This window comes from Acipenser ruthenus, chromosome 8 (assembly GCF_902713425.1).
Source record: "Acipenser ruthenus chromosome 8, fAciRut3.2 maternal haplotype, whole genome shotgun sequence".
Taxonomy (NCBI): Eukaryota; Metazoa; Chordata; class Actinopteri; order Acipenseriformes; family Acipenseridae; genus Acipenser; species Acipenser ruthenus.
The window spans coordinates 36,808,628-36,830,776 of NC_081196.1; the positions used below are offsets into that span (position 1 = coordinate 36,808,628).

At 36.6% G+C, this 22,149-nt stretch overlaps 2 protein-coding genes across 7 annotated transcripts in view; one reads left to right on the forward strand and one right to left on the reverse strand.

The window, feature by feature from the left end:
- Positions 1-358: 358 nt before the first annotated feature.
- On the reverse strand, positions 359-11,047 carry LOC117406797 (golgin-45-like). 2 transcript variants are annotated; one of them, XM_034011115.3, is made up of 7 exons: positions 10,931-11,047; positions 6,974-7,068; positions 5,742-6,178; positions 4,887-5,086; positions 2,744-2,872; positions 2,425-2,644; positions 359-2,138 (listed from the first exon to the last, which is right to left on the reverse strand). In XM_034011115.3, the coding sequence occupies exons 2-7, from the start codon at positions 6,996-6,998 to the stop codon at positions 1,953-1,955; spliced, it is 1,197 nt and encodes a 398-aa protein (XP_033867006.1). In that variant the 5' UTR covers positions 6,999-7,068; positions 10,931-11,047; the 3' UTR covers positions 359-1,952. The 2 variants fall into 2 exon arrangements, with proteins under 2 accessions (XP_033867006.1, XP_058884873.1); XM_059028890.1 differs by lacking the exon at positions 10,931-11,047 and adding an exon at positions 10,836-10,914.
- A 161-nt stretch (positions 11,048-11,208) lies between these two features.
- LOC117407003 (nucleoside diphosphate kinase 7-like) overlaps positions 11,209-22,149 on the forward strand; it is a 78,099-nt gene continuing 67,158 nt past the window's right edge. For 2 of the 5 annotated variants that reach the window (XR_009329369.1, XM_059028886.1), the window contains exons 1-2: positions 11,211-11,316; positions 20,788-20,895. Coding sequence is in view for 4 of the 5 variants with exons in the window: in XM_059028886.1 (XP_058884869.1) it covers positions 11,314-11,316; positions 20,788-20,895 (111 nt within the window). In the remaining variant the exon portion in view is untranslated. Of the gene's footprint in view, positions 11,317-14,534; positions 14,671-20,787; positions 20,896-22,149 lie in introns of those variants that run through there. The other 3 variants (XM_059028889.1, XM_059028887.1, XM_059028888.1) reach the window with 3 other exon arrangements.

Below are 22,149 nucleotides of genomic sequence, written 5' to 3' on the forward strand. Positions count from 1 at the left end.
AATATTTACATACAATTCAAATAGCTAAAGATAATCACTGAAAAATGAAATTAATAAAAAACAAAACAAGTCCTAGTTATATTATATATTTTATTTTGTAATTAAGCATTATTAACAAAAATGCAACAATTATTTATATTGTAATGTAAATTTGGGACACTAAAGCTTTGTAATGTTCATTATTTATAATAAAAAGCGTACAGGAACCTAAAGTAAGTTTTATGCTTTAAAACATTTTGGTATAGGTCGGGTTATTTAAAATTGTTCACTGATTAACTAATTAACTGCCCTGAAAACTTAATAAAAAAAGTCACTTAAAGAATTACGTGTGATAGAGACAAGACAATGACAAGTAACATTTATATAAATACTTGTTTTTATTGCTCATAAGTGTGAATTCACAATAAAGAACACCAATGATGCACCACTGGGTTACAACCATCACTTCTAAAAGCATCAGACATACACAATATAAACCTTTGGAAAAAGAAAGCGTAACAATACAATTCCAGATTACACCTGAACACATCAGATTCCATGTCTCATAACACTGTTCTTAAGCCGGATCCACACCTGAGCGATCAGTTGTGCAACCCAATTGCTCCCGAAATCGCGTAACTCAGTTGCGAGCAATTGCTGTGTCCACATCTGAGCAATTACTTGTGCAACAAGGTTCCCGCGTCTACAAGTTTAAGGTGACAGTTTTTTTTTTTTACATTTTTATTCCACCTACAAGGTGAAGTAGTTTTTTTTTGGTTTTGACAACTGAGTTGACATGTGTTTTTTTTTTTTTTTTTGTCCTGTGTCTACAAGTTTAGAATTGTATGTATTTTATTTTGTTTTTTGACAACTGAGATGACACAAGAGTTGGCTGTTATTATTTTTTTAACTGTTGTTATTTTAAATGCCATATTCCCTAAAGAAAAAAACAAAGCCACATAAAGCTGGATGAAACCGTTTAATTTTACCGCCGACATTTTTAAAATTAGAGATTCTTTATGACAGGCTATGCAAGCCGTGCAGTCAGCATTATAACAACCAATTAGAGTTTGCGAATTGCCACGTGATCGCCTATGTCTACAGAAGTCGATCAGGAGGTTGCTTGGAAAGTAGAGCCCGGCTGTACTTCAAGCAACTGGTTGCAAGGACGTCCACATATAAGCGACTTGGTTGCATGCAAGTAAGTTGTGCAACTGATCGCTCAGGTGTGAACCCAGCTTTATACTATGCTGGTAAGTTTGTCTACATCTCTGTATTAAATTTACAAAATAAACAAACAAGGTACCTTCAAAACAAACCCTGGTCAGTGTACCGGTATATTTATTTTTAAGTTATTACCTAGTCTGTTAACATACGAAAAACCAAATCGAATTCTGCTCCCTGCAAAGCTCTAAGCTCTTGGTAAAGATATGATAAATCACAGACAGTTTCACAACATTGTTTTCATTTTAAATTTCTGACCTCCACCAGTATCTAGCAGCTGCAAAATACATTTGCTACTATATATTCAGTTTCTCTTTTTGATGATTACCATCAAAAATGCATAACTCAATGCAATAGGATATTGAAAAAAAAAATTTAATACTTGGGAAATGCTGTTTAACTTGATCAATTTACTACAGACCATATAAATATGGAGTAATAAACAAGTTCAGCTTCAACAAGTAATACAGATGTGATTGAAGTTGAAAATGAACACTGCATCATTCTCTTACTGTTTTGGTCCTGCTTTGACCTGCTCCCTCCTGTAAATAATATTCAAACTGCATCCAAAAAGCAAAACTTGTAACAATGATGGTAAACATACTTTTTGTTACACTATCAGACCTATAAATATTCAATTTAAGCTTAAGAAAATAGAATAATTTAAAATATGCAATTTTATAGCACCTATTAGAGATTGTGGACCTTTGAGTTTAATGCAATACTAAAAGTACTGTATAGCACATAGTTTAGAGCACTATTAGCTCCCCACTGCAGCGATTACAACAATTGAAGGTAATGTTTTCGTATCTTGTGTAGGGATGAAACCGACCAATACTTTTCTTGTTAGAGAGGAACGGTGTAGGTAAGGGTTCAGAAAACGAAACTTCAGATGCATCTTCGGTACATAAAACAGGATCCAAGATTCTTAACACCTGGGCAAAAAAACAGGAGACATTTGATTGGTTTTATCTGGAATGGTCACATCTTTTAGTTATTTATTTATTTATTTTTAACAGAATTACTGCTGTTAATTTACAGCTATAATAACAAAAACCCAGAACAGAAAAAATTCTCCAGTCTTGACATATTTGTATGCTAACTTTCACTGTACAGGAGTTCGAGACTAAGGACTATCCTGTCAACTGTTTTTTGATTTATACTCTTTTTACCTTTTCTTAAATTTTGCTGTGTGCATGCTTCAAGTGTACGCAATCATACCTTTTCTGCCATCTTTTCAGCTGGAGTATTGCAAATTACAGTTGGTGGAGACATTTTCTGGCTGATACTTGTGTCTAAATTGCCAAGGAGCTGAGAGTTCACTGCCTTCGCTAGCTTCTGATTGGCTGCAGCAAGCTCGCCAGTGGTGAGAGGCTGTGCACTGGGGTAATAGGTCTGTTGCCTGCCCCATTGCAAAGAAACCAAAAGCTGCTCTAGTGACCTGTGAATTTAAAAAAAGGACAAGAGCTACATTAAAAATACAGTTCATCCATAACCTATAAATATATCAACACAGGCCTCTGGAGATGTGCAAGACTACCTGTGAGTCTCAGACATGTCTCTGGAGAATTCCTCCCGTTCGCTGAGAAGGTCTTGTATCGCTCCCTGAGCTTCCCTGGTTTGGCGCTGCAGTGCTGTCCTGGCATTGGTCAGCTCCTCAGCCATCACTCTGAAAAAGACAAAGATCCCCAACCAGTGTTAAAGTCTAATGCTCTATAATACGGATAGATCATTTTAAAAACAATTTTAAAGTCCATTTGGGCCTAGAAAATTGTACTTGGTATTGCCAGCCTTATAATATTGATGACATATCTAAATGTGACGAACAATACCATTTTATGGAATGGCCCATTTTTTGAAGAAAAAAAAATGCATTATGGCTTTGTTGGAAAACTGAATTTAACCTTGCAAGGTGCTTTAAAACGCTATATGATGTCTTGTACTGTATGTAGCAAGGAAAACATTGTAGTATCTCTTCAGGGTTCACACACTTTTTCAACATCAAAATTCCATACTTTTTCCAGACTTCCATTTGTTTTTCCCAGACTTGTGTTTTAGTTAGTTTCTACTAGTTTTTCGATAGTTATCCACATAGGTGGGCAGCCGCAGAAATTATAGCTTTTTGATCCAGAGCAGAAGTTGCTCCTGGTTTTCTAAAAGTACTTGTCAGAATCTGGAGGTGCATATCTAGCAAGAGACAATGCAGGTATGCAAAAGAGAAGTAAGATACAGTCTAAGAAATGCCCAATATTTGAGAATATTGCATTATTTACAAAGAGAATATAAAAAGTTGTATACTGCAAGTATACTTGTGCCAAAATAGGATAGTATAATGGTACCAATAGTATACTAAAACCAGACAATTTTGGCACAAGTATACTTGCAGTATATTACTTTTTTGTAAGGGATGAACTGGATTCTGATCCAAACTTCTTTATACCATCTGTTAAATGTTATGGGAGGTGAAAAATAACAAATGAAATAACAAATGTGCATGCATTATATACTGAAACATGCAAGTGTCGTACATTAAACATACAAGTCAAATACTAAATACAGTACACCCTTACTATAACAACCCTGTTTGGGTCCAAAGCCTTTTGTTCGCTATAGTAAATGACAATCCAAAACTAACAATATAAGCTGCTGTGTAAGTTAGGGAAGTCACCCTGGATAAAGGCATTAGCTAAATTATTAATAATATTAGTGCTGTTTTTATTCTCTGTACTAATAATAATAATAATAATAATAATAATAATAATAATAATAATAGCAATGAGATTGTGAATAAAAGTAGAATTACAAGTACAGTACCTATTTGTGGCGTGCTGCAGCCAGTATTCTGGCTATATCCTATTCGCTGAAGAACACAGTACAGTGTTCTGTTTTGTTTCAATTGCAAATGTTAATTTAAATCTAGGTTCCTTATTTAAAAAAAAAAAAAAAAAAAAAAAAAAAAAAACACACATCAATGTTGCTTTGCCGTGCCGGTTGCACAGAGCTGTATGAGCCAACATCAACAGTAGTTTGATATTTATTTATTTTTTTAAATCAGTATTTAATTGTATAATGAAGGCCATATAGCGAGGATGTAAATAGTATATCTACACTCGGCTGACGGTTTGAACCCGAGACTGTTGCTGCACTCGGTACTGTAAGTTACAAGCAAGCACCATACAGTTAAAATAAAATTACCGGTACATTTTATTAATCACATTAAAGAAATAAAAAAGCGATGTTAACATGCTATGTTTATACACACCATACGGGCTATAGAAAGTGTTTTTTGGGTTTTTTTTTTAAATCCGAGTCAATGATAATAACTAAAGTAAAATTCCAGACTTTCATAACGGAGACATGGTTTTTCAAGCATTTTCAAGCCCTGGAAATCAGTTTGGCATTTTTCCATACTTTTTCCAGACTAGCGTACAAACCCTGCTATAGAAACCCATTTAATATTTTTTATGAGCTATCGATAGTTCTTGTTTGCTTTTAAAAATTGCCCTTGCCCCCCTTTCAATATGTCTCATTTGCTGTGTTCCAATGTTGCAGCGTTGCTCACCTCAATCAAATGTATGCAATTAAACACATATAAAAAAGTGAATCTGGACAAATAAGGGAAGAAGTGACATGCTAGCAAGGCTAATGAAAATGTCTGTCTAGCAAGAACAGTATGTAGTCACCTGCTGGCCAGGAACTTGCTCCGCCACACATCACACTGAATGGTCATGCGTTCAAGTTGCTCAGATATCTGAGTCAGGTTACGGCCTAGAGTTTCGTTTTCCAGGATAAGCTGGTTTTTCTCACGTGCCAGGCGCTCAAAATGGTACTGCAGGTCATCGCCCACTGAGGCCACTAGCAGCTTCTTCAGCTCACGGTTCACCTGCAATACAAACACTTCAAAGATGCTGTTCTACTGAAAACACAACTTTTTTCTTCAGGAGAAGTGTCTGTTTATTCGCTATAAAATATGGTTGTTTTTGTGTTAAAAATAAAGCATCCTCGGGGGATTAGTGTAGGGGGAATGGCACCACCTGACATGTTATATGAACATCTAAGATTCAAGACTGACAGTGCATTGTAAAATGACCTTCACAAAGAGTTTCATTTTTATTGGCCGATACACAAACTTTTTAGACTTGACCTAGATAAGAGCAGTGGGTTCCCATTCCAGTCCAGATATATACTCCAACCAGGCACTATATTAGCTAATTAAACCGGCTAAGTAGAATACAGCTGTGTTAACAATGGGTTTCTGGTGTCAGATTTAATGTTGTACATGTCTTAGTGCCTTTATTGTAAAAACCCAGTTTTTCTGAATGGGTAATAAGCAAGCTTAAATCACTAAAGAAATCTACATCTAGGCTTATTTGTACAATTATATAGTTAGGGTAAAAAGACATTTAGTAAGTAAAACTGAATGAGTGGGGTAAAACTGACAACAAACATCTCATTCCCCAAATACTACAAACCAGCAGGGGGGCTGAATTCTGCTTTCAGTCACTGTAGTACTATGTTCCTCATTAGATTCACCTCACCTCTGTCTGAACTCTGAGCTGGTTTGAAAGGCCTTCCTTATCCTGCAGCAGCCTCCTCTCCGAGTTCTGTAGCTTGTCCAGGGTGGCTTTCAGTTCCTGTCCTTCCCGTCGGGAGTCTATCGCTGCTTCTGAATGGACAGGCTCAATTTTTTGATGCCCTGCCAGCTCAGTCAACCTCGAGCCCTTCGAAGGGATAGTATGAGAGATAGCCGCTCGAGGAACCACAATACGGATGGCTTCAAGCTCAATGGACAAATCTTTTTGAATTCTACCCAGGTGAAGTACTCCAGGATTCTGAGGTGGGGCTGGCTTTGTTCTTGGGCCAAGCTGGATGGGGCTGCTCTTGCAGGGGAGCTCAGTGATGACCTCCAGGGATTTGGATGGCTCATCTGTCTCCATGCCATCACCAGGGCCACGCACTGGCACCGTGGCCGGAGCTGAAGTGAGAAAACAAACAGTTACACTGCTTGCAGTTTTCCTTATCCAGCCACTTGGCTTTACAAGCTATTTCCATGAACCCAGAAAAGTTTAGTTAAAAAAGGGTTCTACTGTATTGTATAGAGACTTATACTTTCATGCTGTGTATTATGGACTGTGAAAGACTTTCTAGATAATAACAATGCTCCCAGTCTCCAAATGAAGTCTATACCCAGGGGTGGAAAACAATGTCGACTGAAGCAAAGACAGTAATACTCAGTAGCATTTTTAGCTTACAATAAACTGCTTTTACTTGTTTCCCCACTTCCATGATGGCATCACTTGACAATAGGAAATAGTTTTAGCTTATGTGTATTGCCTCAGTGCTCAAGGATCTCTCAAAATGACCAAGCATATGAAAAACAAACCAAATAAATCAGAGCAGTGTATGAAAGTGTTCTCTTGCATTACTTAGAGCGCTCTTTGGTATGTTCTGATGAGCAAAAAACAGATGATCTAGCCTTCAGTGTAGTAAGTGTGAGATCCCATTACAATATTAGCATTTTTGTTGAACCCTCTTACATGATTTTCACATTTTTTTTCTCTTAGTTGTCCTTTGCGTACTTAATGTTGCTATTTATGTTAATTTCTTGTTAATTTTCCATGAGCATCAGCTTCATAGGGCGTGAAATAGGTCACCACATCTTACAAGACAAATGACTATTTTCTTTTGCAGTGTGCTTCCTCTTTCATTGAAACAATTATTTACAATATATTTAACCAGCCACCATTTTTTTCCTAATGACTTTTCTTACCTTTTACTTGTTGGACTGACGTCATTTTGTACAGTGTCCTCACCGAAATAAGGTTAAAAAAATGAAGTAATTGTGTATGTGTTTCTAAATTTCAACTGCAAAAAAACAAAGAAAGAAAGAAAGAAACATTTACATACTTGTATGTTCATTCAACATTTAGGTGAATAATCCTTTTCAGCAATAAAAGCCAGCAGTTCAACTTGGGTAAGTAGGTACAGAGGAAAATAAAAATGTGATTATATAATTATATACAGTACTGTGCAAAAATTTTAGGCAGGTGTGAAAAAATGCTGTAAAGTAAGAATGCTTTCAAAAATCGACATGTTAATAGTTTATATTTATCAATTAACAAAATGCAAAGTGAGTGAACAGAAGAAAAATCTACATCAAATCAATATTTGGTGTGACCACCCTTTGCCTTCAAAACAGCATCAATTCTTCTAGGTACACTTGCACACAGTTTCTGAAGGAACTCGGCAGGTAGGTTGGCCCAAACATCTTGGAGAACTAACCACAGTTCTTCTGTGGATTTAGGCAGCCTCAGTTGCTTCTCTCTCTTCATGTAATCCCAGACAGACTCGATGATGTTGAGATCAGGGCTCTGTGGGGGCCATACCATCACTTCCAGGGCTCCTTGTTCTTCTTTACACTGAAGATAGTTCTTAATGCCTTTCGCTGTATGTTTGGGGTCGTTGTCATGCTGCAGAATAAATTTGGGGCCAATCAGATGCCTCCCTGATGGTATTGCATGATGGATAAGTATCTGCCTGTACTTCTCAACATTGAGGAGACCATTAATTCTGACCAAATCCCCAACTCCATTTGCAGAAATGCCACCCCAAACTTGCAAGGAACCTCCACCATGCTTCACTGTTGCCTGCAGACACTCATTCGTGTACCGCTCTCCAGCTCTTCGCCGAACAAACTGCCTTCTGCTACAGCCAAATATGTCAAATTTTGACCCATCAGTCCAGAGCACCTGCTGCCATTTTTCTGCACCCCAGTTCCTGTGTTTTCGTGCATAGTTGAGTCGCTTGGCCTTGTTTCCACGTCGGAGGTATGGCTTTTTGGCCGCAAGTCTTCCATGAAGGCCACTTCTGACCAGACTTCTCCGGACAGTAGATGGGTGTACCAGGGTCCCACTGTTTTCTGCCAATTCTGAGCTGATGGCACTGCTGGACATCTTCCGATTGCGAAGGGAAGTAAGCATGATGTGTCTCATCTGCTGCAGTAAGTTTCCTTGGCCGACCACTGCGTCTACGGTCCTCAACGTTGCCCGTTTCTTTGTGCTTCTTCAAAAGAGCTTGGACAGCACATCTGGAAACCCCTGTCTGCCTTGAAATTTCTGCCTGGGAGAGACCTTGCTGATGCAGTATAACTACCTTGTGTCTTGTTGCTGTGCTCAGTCTTGCCATGGTGTATGACTTTTGACAATAAACTGTCTTCAGCAACCTCACCTTGTTAGCTGAGTTTTTCCTCACCCAGTTTTATTCCTCCTACACAGCTGTTTCTGTTTCAGTTAATGATTGTGTTTCAACCTACATATTGAATTGAAGATCATTAGCACCCGTTTGGTATAATTGTTTAATCATACACCTGACTATATGCCTACAAAATCCCTGACTTTGTGCAAGTGTACCTAGAAGAATTGATGCTGTTTTGAAGGCAAAGGGTGGTCACACCAAATATGGATTTGATTTAGATTTTTCTTCTGTTCACTCACTTTGCATTTAGTTAATTGATAAATATAATCTATTAACATGTCTATTTTTGAAAGCATTCTTACTTTACAGCATTTTTTCACACCTGCCTAAAACTTTTGCACAGTACTGTATATTTGAAAAAAAAATAACAGGTTTTTCAGTAATCCGTCGCAGATCCGACTGCGATGGGACCAGAGTAAGGGCAGATATGTATCAAGACAGATGAATGAATCCTGTTTTAAATACCATTATACACAGCTGTATCAATTACTATATTTCACACCATTTTATTTATTTATTTTTGTAGTAGTTTTTATTTTAATGGGAAAAGGGTAAAGTCAACATGAATTGATTAACCATTTCCAGAGTTTTTCCAGTGTTTATTGGCTATCCAACGATTTCATTTTTTTTTGTATTGGAGGTGTTTTATCGGTTAAAACCGAAAATCAGAAGCCCTTATCATGAAGTATAAAGTGCCACGTCAATCACATTGAATATATTGGCTCTTGTAATGCTAATCGGGAAATATGCACATTTCAGCATTGCAAGAGACAATCAAATCGCGTGAAAGCACAAAGGGGACAGAGCTAATTTGCATACAAACTCCAGATTTAGCTGGCCAGTTAAATATTTAGCTAAATGTTAAATCTTGTTGAGATTTAAGATTTAGTTAAATATTTAGCTAAATGTTAAATCTTGTTAAATTCACAAAATCCTGGTTTATTTGCGAACAGCTAAATCTTGATTCTCAAAATAAATATTTAATAACAAAAGATTTATTTATTTTTTAAAATAAAGATTTTGCATTTAAATGTTGAAAAGTTGCTAAATATTTTAAGATTTATAAATATTTATTTTCACAACATTTATAAATTTGGGAAAAAATACAAGATAAGTTAAATCTGGGGAAAAATACAAGATTTAAGTTAAATCTGGAAGAAAAAAAAAACACATGTTAAAATATGAACACATGGCACCCCATATGATTCGGGCAAACACATTTAAGTAAAAGTACATCTATATTCATAATATAATTGTAGACTACTTTCCGCACACAGATCAGAGTTGCATTTTAACTTGCCGGTAGCCTACTGCTGCTTGACACTGAATGTTAAACTCTAAATGTGTTGTTTATATTTAATACAAATTTCACTGACATTTCAGTTTAAATTGAATACATTAAACGTGCATGCTTTTTGTTATTTAAATACACAGTATCTTATTGTGCAGATTTTTTTTTTTTTAGTTTGTACACTATTTTAATGAAAAAACGAAACCAATCTCTTCAGAACACTTTGTTCTTCAACCACAATAAATTAGACAAAAAGGAAAAGGGTGGCACATTGCTATAGTAGTTTATTTAAACTACCGTATACATTATCTGTCTACCTAAGAAAATTAACAATTTCTTAATATAGTGTATCAACAATATATTAAAGGTACATTATATAGTGCAACTGTCAATTTTATTAAGGATATTTCTATGACTCGGCGAGCAAACCTTACCGAACCAAATGCTTCAAAGGGTTCAGACTGAGGTTCAAAAGGCTTCACTTTTCACTTCACTAGTTTTTAGACGTCATTTCAGAGAATAATGGCACTGTCTTCGCGTTAAAATGTGCTGTACAAACGTAGGACAAGCAAACGTACTATTACTAAACCAGTCTTATACTTCATAGCACTAAATTACTCTCATAGTACTAAATTAATCTTCCTGAACAGGATCGTCACAAATCTGATTTGGTACACTGCAATCAGGATCTTGTTTAGTCTGATTTAGCGGATGATCCACCTGTGGTGATTATTTTCTGATACACTACAACCGGGATTAAACAAGTGTACTAACTTTAGTCTAAGCAAGTGGACTAAACTTGCTTACCGCTAGTTCAACGCATCAAGTGGATTAATTTTGGTACGCTGCAATCGACCCAAAATGTTTTTAGGTCTGTTTTGTCAAAACGAATTAAAATGCAGTATTTACATGTCACACACAAGCCAAATTTCCCTCTGCAATTTTAGTAGTTATCTGCGCCAAAAATGGTCAGCAACAAATCATAAAAAAGGAATCAATCGATCCACGTAGTCTTGTTTCGGTGTTGATAAACAAACACGACCACAGCAACACACAACTGTTATTCGAATAATGCAGGATCTCTTACCACACGTCGGATTTCTTTTTTTAAGCATGTTGAAAGATGATTTGTATGAAACTTTTTAAGCAAACACACACACAGACAGACATAAATATACTTACCAAAAACTCATTCCATTTCTATGTAGGCGCACACAGAACTACAGAATTCCCCGTTGTATGACGCAAAGGAAACCACTCAACCCTTTCCTGTGATGTAAACTTTGACCCGGCTACACATGTTTCACTTAAATTAAAATGATAACATTGATGCTTTATTTATTTAATTAAAATAAACACATAAATAATAAACTATAAGAAAAATCTGTAATATGGAAAAATTAATGGAAAACTTTTTATTGAAATTTCAATTTTGGATTCCGTATCCGTTGGCATCCGTTTTGTGGTTGCTAGGGGGATGAACTCAGCGCAGATGCAAGTGCAACCGATCAAACGCAGAGAGACGTAAACAGAAACCTGCTCGGGGAGCAACACGGAACATTAACATGGTAAGCAATAGCATTTTTATTATTATTATTTTTATGTGTTAACTCTGCATAGTAACGTTATGCACACCCTTATCTTATTCTTTTTAAAAAGGTATCTGTTTAAACAGATATTTTAGTTTTGACGAAACATGGTTTGTTTCAATACGCGTCTTAAAACAAACTTTTTTTCGGGAAATATTAGTTTATGAAAAGTCAGTAATAAAGGTATCCATACTAACGGTATACATTTAATATATGATTAGTATTATTGTCTGTAAAGCACCACGTTCGTTTGCTGGGTTATTTGCAGTATCAATTAAAAATCAGCCGAAGATGCTTGTGTCCTCTGATTTGGGAAGTTCAGTGTGGTAAGACACAGTATAGTTACAGCACAGTGCAGTAATACCATGTGGGCTGTAGTTAGTTTATAGCAATTGGTTTTATCGTACCTGCGACGTGAATGCATTTTAAATTCCCTTACCACCGGAAATGCAGTAGCTGGTTTTAATGCCTATATATACAGGGGGTTCAGCTTTGTGATAGGGTTCAAATTTTGTAACTTGCAATGCCTGTAAAAAAAAAAAAAAAGCTTCAGAAACTATGCCAATATCTAATTTACTAACCGCTGTGAGGTAGTTTGGCATGGGTTTTGAAACTCGCCATACATACAGTGGAGACTGATGGTGATCTTTGGAACTATCCCTATTCGGTGATTTAGAGCCAGCCAAAAATGAACCACTATTCCTGAACAACACTAGGTGCCTTATGGGCTTATAGTCAATTTATGGTACATATTATACAGTCGTACACCATTTGGTGTTTTGTCAACTAGCCTACAACTTCTCCAAGTGGCTATGTGCAGAAAGGTCCTTGACTTGCTTGACCCAATACTGTAGGTTTATTCCTCCAACTAGAGCTGCCACTTTTTTGTAATCTTTTTTCTTTACAAACAACGAAAAAAAAAAACACTATTCAGGATTTTAAGTACAGTGATGCACATAAAACACAACACACACACACACACACATATATATATATATATATATATATATATATATATATATATATATATATATATAATATGTAAACTCTACGCGTTCGGTAGAGTTTACACTACTAAAATATTCTTGAATACGTCCTTGTGGAAGGGTGGTGGGCAATTCACTGACACACACGGGAGATAGAAGTTTTATTTGCAACACTGCACTGGTGCCCAGTTTTATTATTTTCTTTTGGCTTTTTTTCTTTAGCCCGCAGAAGGCGCTGTTGTCTGTGGCCTGAATACCGACAATGGTAGTCAGGTCGACAGTAATACCAGTACAGGTACTGGCAGGTGCACTCACAGGTGCTCAAAAATAATAATGAAAACCAAAGGCGAAACAAAAAAGGGAAAATAAAACACAGTAATAAAACTACACAAGTGCTGCTTACGCAGTGCCCCCACTGCCGCTAAGCCAGTCAGTACGGGTCCCCGACCTACGCTCAGCTATTTTCTATACACTGGGGTCGCCAGAGTTCCCCGTATAACTACACACGTCCCCTCGGGTGCATAATTATTTCTTTTACTTTTTGGTTTATTTTAAGGCAGGCTGTCTCCCTCAGCCGTGCTTGCCTGGTCTTTGTTTACACTGGCGTCTTCCGCCAGCGTTACTGGGTATCCTCTCTCCGGCCACCCAAATGCATAACCAAGCGCAGTACTTATGGGCTGAGCAATCCCCCAAGGCCCGCCTCTCAGCCACTCAAAGAGAGGGAAAGTCAACACACCCTCTTCCCCACCTCTCCATGTCATTGCCATGACTGACAGGCGGATCCCCGTTACAGTCCTCTTGTCCGCTCATTCAGGAATATTTGTGCTACTGTAAACGCACCTAGAGTTACCCAGCACTGCTCTAAGCACTAGGAGAACTAGAAAATTGCTTTCCTTCATTACTGTAGCTGACACACACTTGGGGAAACTCAATAACATTTAATATAAAATTGCCAGTTCTCTTGCTCTCTTGATTTTCTTTTCTGTGAGAGCAGTGTATCTGATTATGTATTATCTTTTTGTAATAATTTCTTACATTACATCCTTCTCACAAATTCCTTATGTTGATGCACACCAGACTTTGAGGCCACATAGCTATTTCTGTAATAGGGTAAATGTGTTGTGTTTTATTAGACCATGTAGCCATGCACAGCAATTGTATTTTAGAAATGCATTTTATAAAATATACAGTACAATTCATGGCACTAGTACTGGCTGGCGGTTGATCTGAGCAGTAGTTGTTGAGTGTCCACCCTTTTTGCCCAGTTCCAATCTCAGCTGCTATGTTTTGTGCTTTATAACCTCCAGGGATTTTGCAGCAGCAGTGACTTGGTATTAAGTTAATGTTCTGCATGTTGTTGTTGGCTCTGTGTTTGCTTTACAGGGCTGTATGCACCACTGCTGGGTTGTGTCTGGGATTTCTGCATACTTGTGATGGCATAGAAACTGAGACATTTATTTAACCTAAAGTAGAACCAGATATCCTGTCTTAAACAGAACATAAATGTCCAAAATAAATAAAACTAATTCTAGCAAAGTGGTAAAAGCACAGTGTACGACAACTTTTTACTGTAAATTGACTGATTGTTTGCATATTATTATTTATTGTTATTATTATTTATTTCTTAGCAGACGCCCTTATCCAGGGTGACTTACAATTGTTACAAGATATCATATTATTTTTACATACAGTTACATTATTTTTTTACACATTATTTTTACATACACTTACCCATTTATACAGTTGGGTTTTTACTGGAGCAATCTAGGTAAAGTAGCTTGCTCAAGGGTACAGCTGCAGTGTCCACCACAAGGGATTGAACCCACAACCCTCCGGTCAAGAGTCCATAGCCATAACCACTACTTCACACAGCTGCCCTATTAAGATGCTGTAATGTAATTTGTGGTGGGAGTATTTTCTCTATTGTATATAGCCTACTGTACGTTATGAATAAGTTTTCATTTGATTTAGGCTATTAAATACTGAATTTGTAGTTTGGATAAATGCGACCAACTGACGTTCAGTGGAGCAGTTACTGGGCTATCACAAAACGTACAGTACTTTTTTGTCTCTTTGTTGGCACTGCCTTACACCAGCCTACAGGGTACATCTGTTTTGCGCACACTTACAGTGCCTTTCTATTGGATATTTGAAACCAGTCTCCTTGAGAATGCTTTTTTGGAAGCATTTATTTTTACATAATCGTATCAAATGAAGTAGTAGACCTATAAAAATAATGTATTGTTTTATCTTTACTGTACCGCTGACCTGTTCCTGCAATGTTTTGTCTTTCATGATATCAATGATGCTTATTGCTGATTCCTCCATGCTGGTCACATAGGATCCTGTAAGTATTGTAAAACATGTAAAAATTCAAAATGAAATTGTTGGTAAAAAAATATGATAACGTGAAAACTTACCAACTTCATGCATTTGTTGTTGTGAAATTTTTCACTGAATCGTGATCTTTTTGTTTTCCAAAAGTGTAGACAGTTTTCCTACCACCACAAGACTGTGTAGTGTAATGTAAGGTGGGGTCCTATTCCTACAACACAACAAGTAAACTTGTAGAGTGGTAATAGAAAGAATGGGCTACTCAAAATAGAGTTTTAAAAAAAGATAAACAGCAAAACGATGAGACGTCTTTCTTGTGCTCATAAAAGGTGTATCTACAATTACAATGCGTGGTAAATCTTTTATAAGAAAAATAACACTTGTATCGGTTATGTTTTCAAACACATTAACATCGTTAAAGTTATTGCAGCTAACAAAATAATTCCTCTATCTAACCTGTCGTGCACTTCCATTTGTTATGTTCGTCTCAAATGTGCAGTTTAAAAAAAAATATATATAAATTGTAATGACTGATGTGAAATGACCCAGGAAGTGCAAGAGTAACAGATTACATGAGAAAGGCTGTGAAAGGATAGCATCAGTAATAAGACTAAGAATCAGGAAGCTGCAGTAGAAACACTGTTGGCAGGTTTATTTACAAAAACAAAAATAAACACAGGAACAAGTAAACCAGTTACAATGACCAAAGTAAAAGGTTCAAACAAAACACACAAAGTACCCTTTAGGTCGGGCAGTGGCAATCAATACAGGTTCTCTGTCTCTCCAAAATCTTCCTGTACAAAGGATCTTGCTCCCTTGTGTGTGCCACTTGATTGGGTAACTGATCATCAATCAAGACCCATCCACATTCCACACGTGTATTTGGCAGGGATGATAAAAATACACCAACACACTATTAACATGTGCAGATCTTCCGCACTGTCACAAAGGCATAGAAACTGAGACATTTAGTTAACCTAAAGTAGAACCAGATATCCTGTCTTAAACAGAACATACATGTTCTGGGATCAATAAGCTACTAACAACCAAACGAGCAAGATGGGCTGAATGGCCTCCTCTCGTTTGTAAACTTTCTTATGTTCTTATGTTCTTATGTTTGTTATAACATGTATTTGTTTCAGAACTGTACATTTGAGAGTAATATAGCTAATGGAAGTGCAAAACAGTCTAGATTTATTGAATTATTTTGTTACTGTAGCTACAATTACTTTAAAACTATTTCAAAGTTATGTTGAGGCCGATTACTTATTGGCTGGTGCAGTGATGTCACAGGTTGAGTGGGCCTATACTGTTTATTACATGGGAGCAATAAATAATCAATCGGCACAAATATAAACCCTGTAGATTTCTAAATTTGTTATTCCTTTTTTAAAAATATGTATATTTACCTGCACACATGTTACTGTATATCCAAAATGACCGAGTATTGTATCTCTTATTGTAGAAAAATATATATTTTTTTTCTATTATGTAATTTTTCTGATCGTAATTTTCTGTACATTTTCAGTCTACATTGTAATGCTTGGAGAAAGTCCATTTTTAATCTAAGTAACCATGAAACTGTATCTACAGTAATTCTCCCAGTTCTGATAAGTTATCCACTTATTTTTGTCCTCTCTGCCAAGGTTTGAAAGGGTTGTGATATTTTATCAATGCAATAGTGTAACACTTAGGTTAAAGTTTCCTATTAACTATGTATATATAAATAGAAGCCTAAGTATAGCTGAAGCCTAATGTGGTCAGTATCTATATTAGTTGTACATTATCAAGCACAAGGCCAAAAGGAATAAGCTATCAACAAAATGAGATAAAAGCTTTTACTACTAGAGGTACAACATATCAGGATTTGTGTTGTATTGTGTTGAACAGTAAGTATATAGTATAAGACAATTGCTACAGTAGCAACGAACAGGCCAGTTGGTGGAGCTGTTGCTTTTCATTTCCCAGGTTGCTTTGCTTGCAGAAGGAATATCTTGCATTCAAATTAACCCTAAGGTGCGCTATAAAAGAATTTGGGGAAACTACATTTTAGAATGTGTCCTGCCATTGTCAGTGCACCAAATTAATTAAAAATGTTGTTTAGAGAAGCCATATTTAATAACAAATGGGCACAGAACTGTATACATAAACATTGTTCTGGTGGAAGAAAATTAAATACAGTAGAAAATTTGCACCCACTAAAGTAAACTTTTCTTACCAAAAAAAAAGCATAACAAAATGACATGTAGTAGAACAAAGACAACCACCACCAATAACATAACCAGTAAAACATGCCACTAAATACTTGAATCAGTACTGACCATTGTCTTTTTAAACACTCTTTAAAGGGAAAGTTACATGAGCTGCTTTGAAATAAGAAAATAAACAAAACACAACACAAAACCTTTACAGTACGTAATGTTTGCAATCATTCTCAGTGGTTCTTATTGCAAGTACTCAAAAATGCTTTCACCTATACAGCTATGGCCAAAAGTTTTGCGTCACCCTATAGAATTGATTCATTTTCCTTCATAAAGTCGAATGAAACTTGCTAAATAATGTTACTTTAACATATTGAATGATATGCCGCTTTGTAGTTCTCCATATACTTAATAGAAAACTGACAAATTGAAAAATGTGACATTTCAAAATCAAACATGAAATACTATACTACTATTATGGCTTCCGGTACCATATAAATCCCAACTACCTGTAATTCTATAGTTATTGCTTTCTCTCACCTTAACTTGAAATATACTTGTATTTTATGGTCCATATGCATACTATAAACTACAAGTAGCTTTCGAGTTAAGGTGAGAGAAAGCAATAACTATAGAATTATGGGTAGTTGGGATTTATGCAAATATCAGAATTACAAGAGCCAATCAAGACCACAAGGTTACCAATACTGGTATACAGTCCAGTGCACATACAAGTGCTCAAAAATAATAATGAAATCAAAAGGCGAAAGAAAAAGGGAAAGTAAAACTACAAAATAAAGGTGCTGCACTCGGCAGTGTTACCCCAACCGTCGCTATCCGTACGGCCCGGGTCTCCGTCCTATGCTCACCCGTGCCCTCAACCTGCTCGTACTATTCGGGGTTTTACCCAAGTTTTTCCCCGCTCCTAAAAATTCCTTTTCTTTTTCTTTTTAATTAATTATTTGGTGTACTCGTTCTTCTCCGGCCGTGCTCGGTCCGGCAGCAGAGCTTCCGCCAGCTGGCTCGTTTCGTCTTAGAGGGGCAGGCCGAGGGAACAACAGAGCATTATCTTATAGGGTCAGCAATCCCCCAAGACCCGCCTCTCAGCCACTGAGAGAGAGGGAAAGCCTGAAGGTGAATTCTGTTTAGCATTTGATAAAATGTGGTCTCTGTACTGTAGCTGCCAATATGTACACAAGATTGTGGCAAATTAAGTGTGTAAAGAATAACAGTTTTACCGAGGAACTAAAATGGTTTATAGAACCATATACCCCAGTTTGTCTACATTTTAAAGATTAAAAAAAACAAAAAACTTTTAAAATATATACTGTACTGCACTGGGCCCTATTTTAAAGCAAGTACACTAATACAACCATGTATAACAATAATACAACCATTTGAAGAATACAATACTAATAAGAAGCAACTCAAATATTTGATCCTGTAACTAGGTTATCTTTTTCTATTTTTATCCCAGAAAAAAATGGGTGTGGAAAACTTTTTTTGAACTCTCTTAAATGAGAAGCAGTCAGAAAAGCTGTACAGTATATTGAAATAGTACCCCCACATAAATATGCTAATACTGTATGTTGTCTGTACCTTTGCTTTTAAGCGGAAGTAGCCCTAAATATTTAAAATGGTTTTAAAAAGCAGCTATGGCAAGTATAGTGCATGGTTTCATTGTAAAGTCAAGATAATAGGCCACCTGCCTGGTACAATCAGGATATGTTGAAACATGGCTATGGATATGTAGGTCCCAACCCTTTCAACAGTCAAATACCTGTCAGCACTTTGAAACATACTTTTATTTACAAGGTTGAATATAACATGTGTTTGTCTGCAATACCCCTGTTTCCTTTTGTGGGAATCTCCAACAAGATCCAGTCAAATCTGTAATTTTGCTGTGATATGTTTTTGCTTTCTTTGCTTATTTACATATTTGAAGAAAGTTTGTAATTCTCCACTGTAGTCAAAGCTGGGATATTTATGCATGTCCAATGATCCATTAAGACCATGCAGGTAGTGCAAATCAAAACCAAGTAAAGCTGAGAATGCTTGTTAAGTTAATATGTGACATGTACAAGGTAACTTGAAGGACAAGGGCACCTCTAACTTACTTAAAGTACATAACTTCATTTGGCATATTGACTTACAACACAAGCATTCAGTACATTTTGATTGAAAAACCACCAAATACATTTGTTCTAATATTGTTCCATTTTCTTGTAGTCCCTTTTGCTACCTTCAGAATGCAATGCAAATCATTAACTGTAAAAAACTGCAAATTGTGCATTGTGTTCAAGGTTAATGGTAAAACGTTTTAAATACAAAGTCTACCTGGCACTCACTAGTATCTACTGGCAAAACTTTACAAGTATTTTCAATGAAGGTGTGATAACCAAGGCTTCTCTGCTGCTAGTTTCTAAAGTACAGTGCATGTTTATAGTACCTGGTTTTGTTAAGAGACACCCTTGTGGTTTGTCCACAAGGGTGTACTAGTGTGCTTCCATGCAGAAAAATAATTCATTGCCCACTACGAAAGGCATGATATAAAAATAGATATTATTATTATTATTATTATTATTATTATTATTATTATTATTATTATTATTATTATTATTACAAGTTGTTATTATTATTACAAGTTATTGCCATGTTACTACAATTTGCAACAAATGTGAAAGGATATGTTCATACTTTAGCATCAGATAACAACTAAAGATCATTTTTGTTTGTCAGCATCAGATAGTGATGAAAGGTTTCAGACTTGCAGCCTTGGGGTGCTGCTAAAATTATTATAAATGATTATTATTAATTTATGGCAGTTTTATTTTACTGTTCCTGTCTTCTCACAACAGGGTTGGTACTTGCACTTTAAATCATTAAAAACATAACACATGAGATTGCACTCTGAATAGAAAGCTGTTTAGACTTGATAATGTGATTCTTGGAGCAGGGAATGTTGGGACAAGCAGAGTAATTACACATGCAGAGGGCTATTTCCTTCCCTACACAGGGTGCAGAGGGTAGAGGATAAATCCAATACCATAGATTAAATTCTCTATTGGAAACTATTCAAACATTTCATACAAGAACCACCAAAAACTGAATTCATAATAAATAATAATTAGTAACAATAATTGTATTACTGCACTTGAACTTATTTAGAGGACCTATTAAGAACACTATGAATAGGGCCCCCGAGTGGCGCATCCAGTAAAGGCGCTCCTCGCAGGATGTGCCCTATAGCCTGGAGATCGCTGGTTCGAATCCAGGCTATGTCACAGCTGACCGTAACCGAGAGTTCCTAGGGGGCGGCGCACAATTGGCTGAGCGCTGCCCGGGTAGGGAGGGCTTAGGTCGGCAGGGGAATCCACGGCTCGCCGCGCATCAGCGACCCCTGTGGCCGATAAGGCGCCTGTGGCTCTGCAGCGGAGCCGCCAGATCTGTGTTGTCCTCCGGCACTATAGGTCTGGTGGCGTTGCTGTGGATCTGCAGTGCGAAAAATGACGGCTTGGAAGGAGCACGTTTCGGAGGACGCGTGTTCCAGCCTCCGTTTCCCGAGTCGGCGGGGGGGTTGCGAGCGGTGAGCCGGGGATACAGATAATAATTGGGCATGCTAAATTGGGGTGAAAACCGGGGTAAAAATAATTGGCGACGACTAAATTTATATAAAAAAAAAAAAAAAAAAAAAACACTCTGAATATGTGAACTAGTCTGCTTAACCGCTGTTATGTTGTGATGTCCCACATTAACCCGGTTGTTTAGCTCAACTGCATGTATGAGTGTATCAATATCTTATGTGATGGACCTGTGTTTTTCTTACAAAACAGGACTTGATGAAATTAGATTAATATGTCTAATGGTTTGGGTTGTCTAATGGTTTGGGTTGTCAATGCATTTATTTGTTTTTTCATTATGTCTTTCAGAGTCAGGAAGAACGATTTGCATTTCTTGCCGAATGGTATGACCCAAATGCTGCCCTTCTAAGGCAGTATCAGTTTCTGTTTTATCCAAAAGATCGGTCAGTTGAAATGGTAAGATATTTCAAGTGTTAAATGTAGTGTTGTTTTTCAAACAAACTTCTGATACAAGTGTTTTCATAGTTGCTTTAAAGCAGGTGAATATTTCCATAAATTCACATTTCTACAGTTTGTCTAAATTAAATTATCAAGAAAAAAATACATTCAAGTAGTAAGGGACATTTTTCCATTTTCTGTGATGAATAAAACAAGCCCACACTTGGTGTGTCATGGTACTGCTTTAAAGGCTGTCTTTAATACTGTTCCCAGATACATGAGTAACTGAGCTATGAGTACTTGAATGTGTATTACAGGACATGTGATCCCTACCAGTCAACACTTTTGATTAAGTGTCAGCCTCAGTGGCCTTGACTGTATAATAAATCTACTCTAACTGAAAGAAGCTTTTGGATTTTCACAGAGAGGATAAGTTATTAGAAAAAAGGAAATTTACAAATAACAGAAAGCTGAGGTTCATTCTGTATAGGTAAAAACATAACGAAACTGCAGTAGCTTTAGTTCATACAAAAAGTCTTTCTGCACTGCAACTAGAGCAACCATTTGTCCCGATTTTTAGGATACAGCTGAAAATATGATGAGTATAGTACTTCTACTTTCATTGCAAGTTCCTCAAACCAACGTTGCATAATTAGTTGGTTATATTTCACATTCCAAAAACAAAAAATCCTTTTAAATGTTTTTGTTTTGTTTTTAATGCCTGGTACAAGCTGGCAGTTTTCCAACTCCAATTTCATAACTTTGAGCAACACATTTAAGAAAACAATATGCCAGGGTTGGGCAATAAGATCAGAACTGCACGTTGAAACCCAAATAAATGACAGTACATGCAGTTTTGCTATTCACAATTAAATGAGTTCTGCCCAAAATATTTACTGGTATTCTCTCATGGTTGCTTTTAAAAATAATTATACAATTTCAGATGTTTTACTAATACAACAAAATTGTATTATTTAAGCAAAACTCATATGTGGCACCAACTGTTCGGCATTTATTAAGAAATATTTATTTAAATATTATATATAATTTAATATAACAATATAATATAAAAGGATGCCGAAACTTGTCTAACATGAAGGTAGTGTATAGTATGGTATTTTAGCACATGTTTGTAGGCAGTGTGGTCCAGTGGTTAAAGTCCAGGGCTTGTAACCAGAAGGTCACCGGTTCAAATCCCACCCTGCCACTGACTGACTCACTGTGTGACCTTGAGCAAGTCACTTAACCCCCTTGTACTCCATCCTGCGGATG

Bases quoted from the DNA above. Each gene is read 5' to 3' on its own strand.
- LOC117406797 (XM_034011115.3), bottom strand. From the start codon at position 6,998: ATGACGTCAGTCCAACAAGTAAAAG. The intron at 2,873-4,886 runs GTGACTACATAC...TGTCTTTTTCAG, and splicing joins AGCAAGTTCCTGGCCAGCAG to AGTGATGGCTGAGGAGCTGA. The intron at 2,139-2,424 runs GTATGATTGCGT...TTTTTTGCCCAG, and splicing joins CTGAAAAGATGGCAGAAAAG to GTGTTAAGAATCTTGGATCC.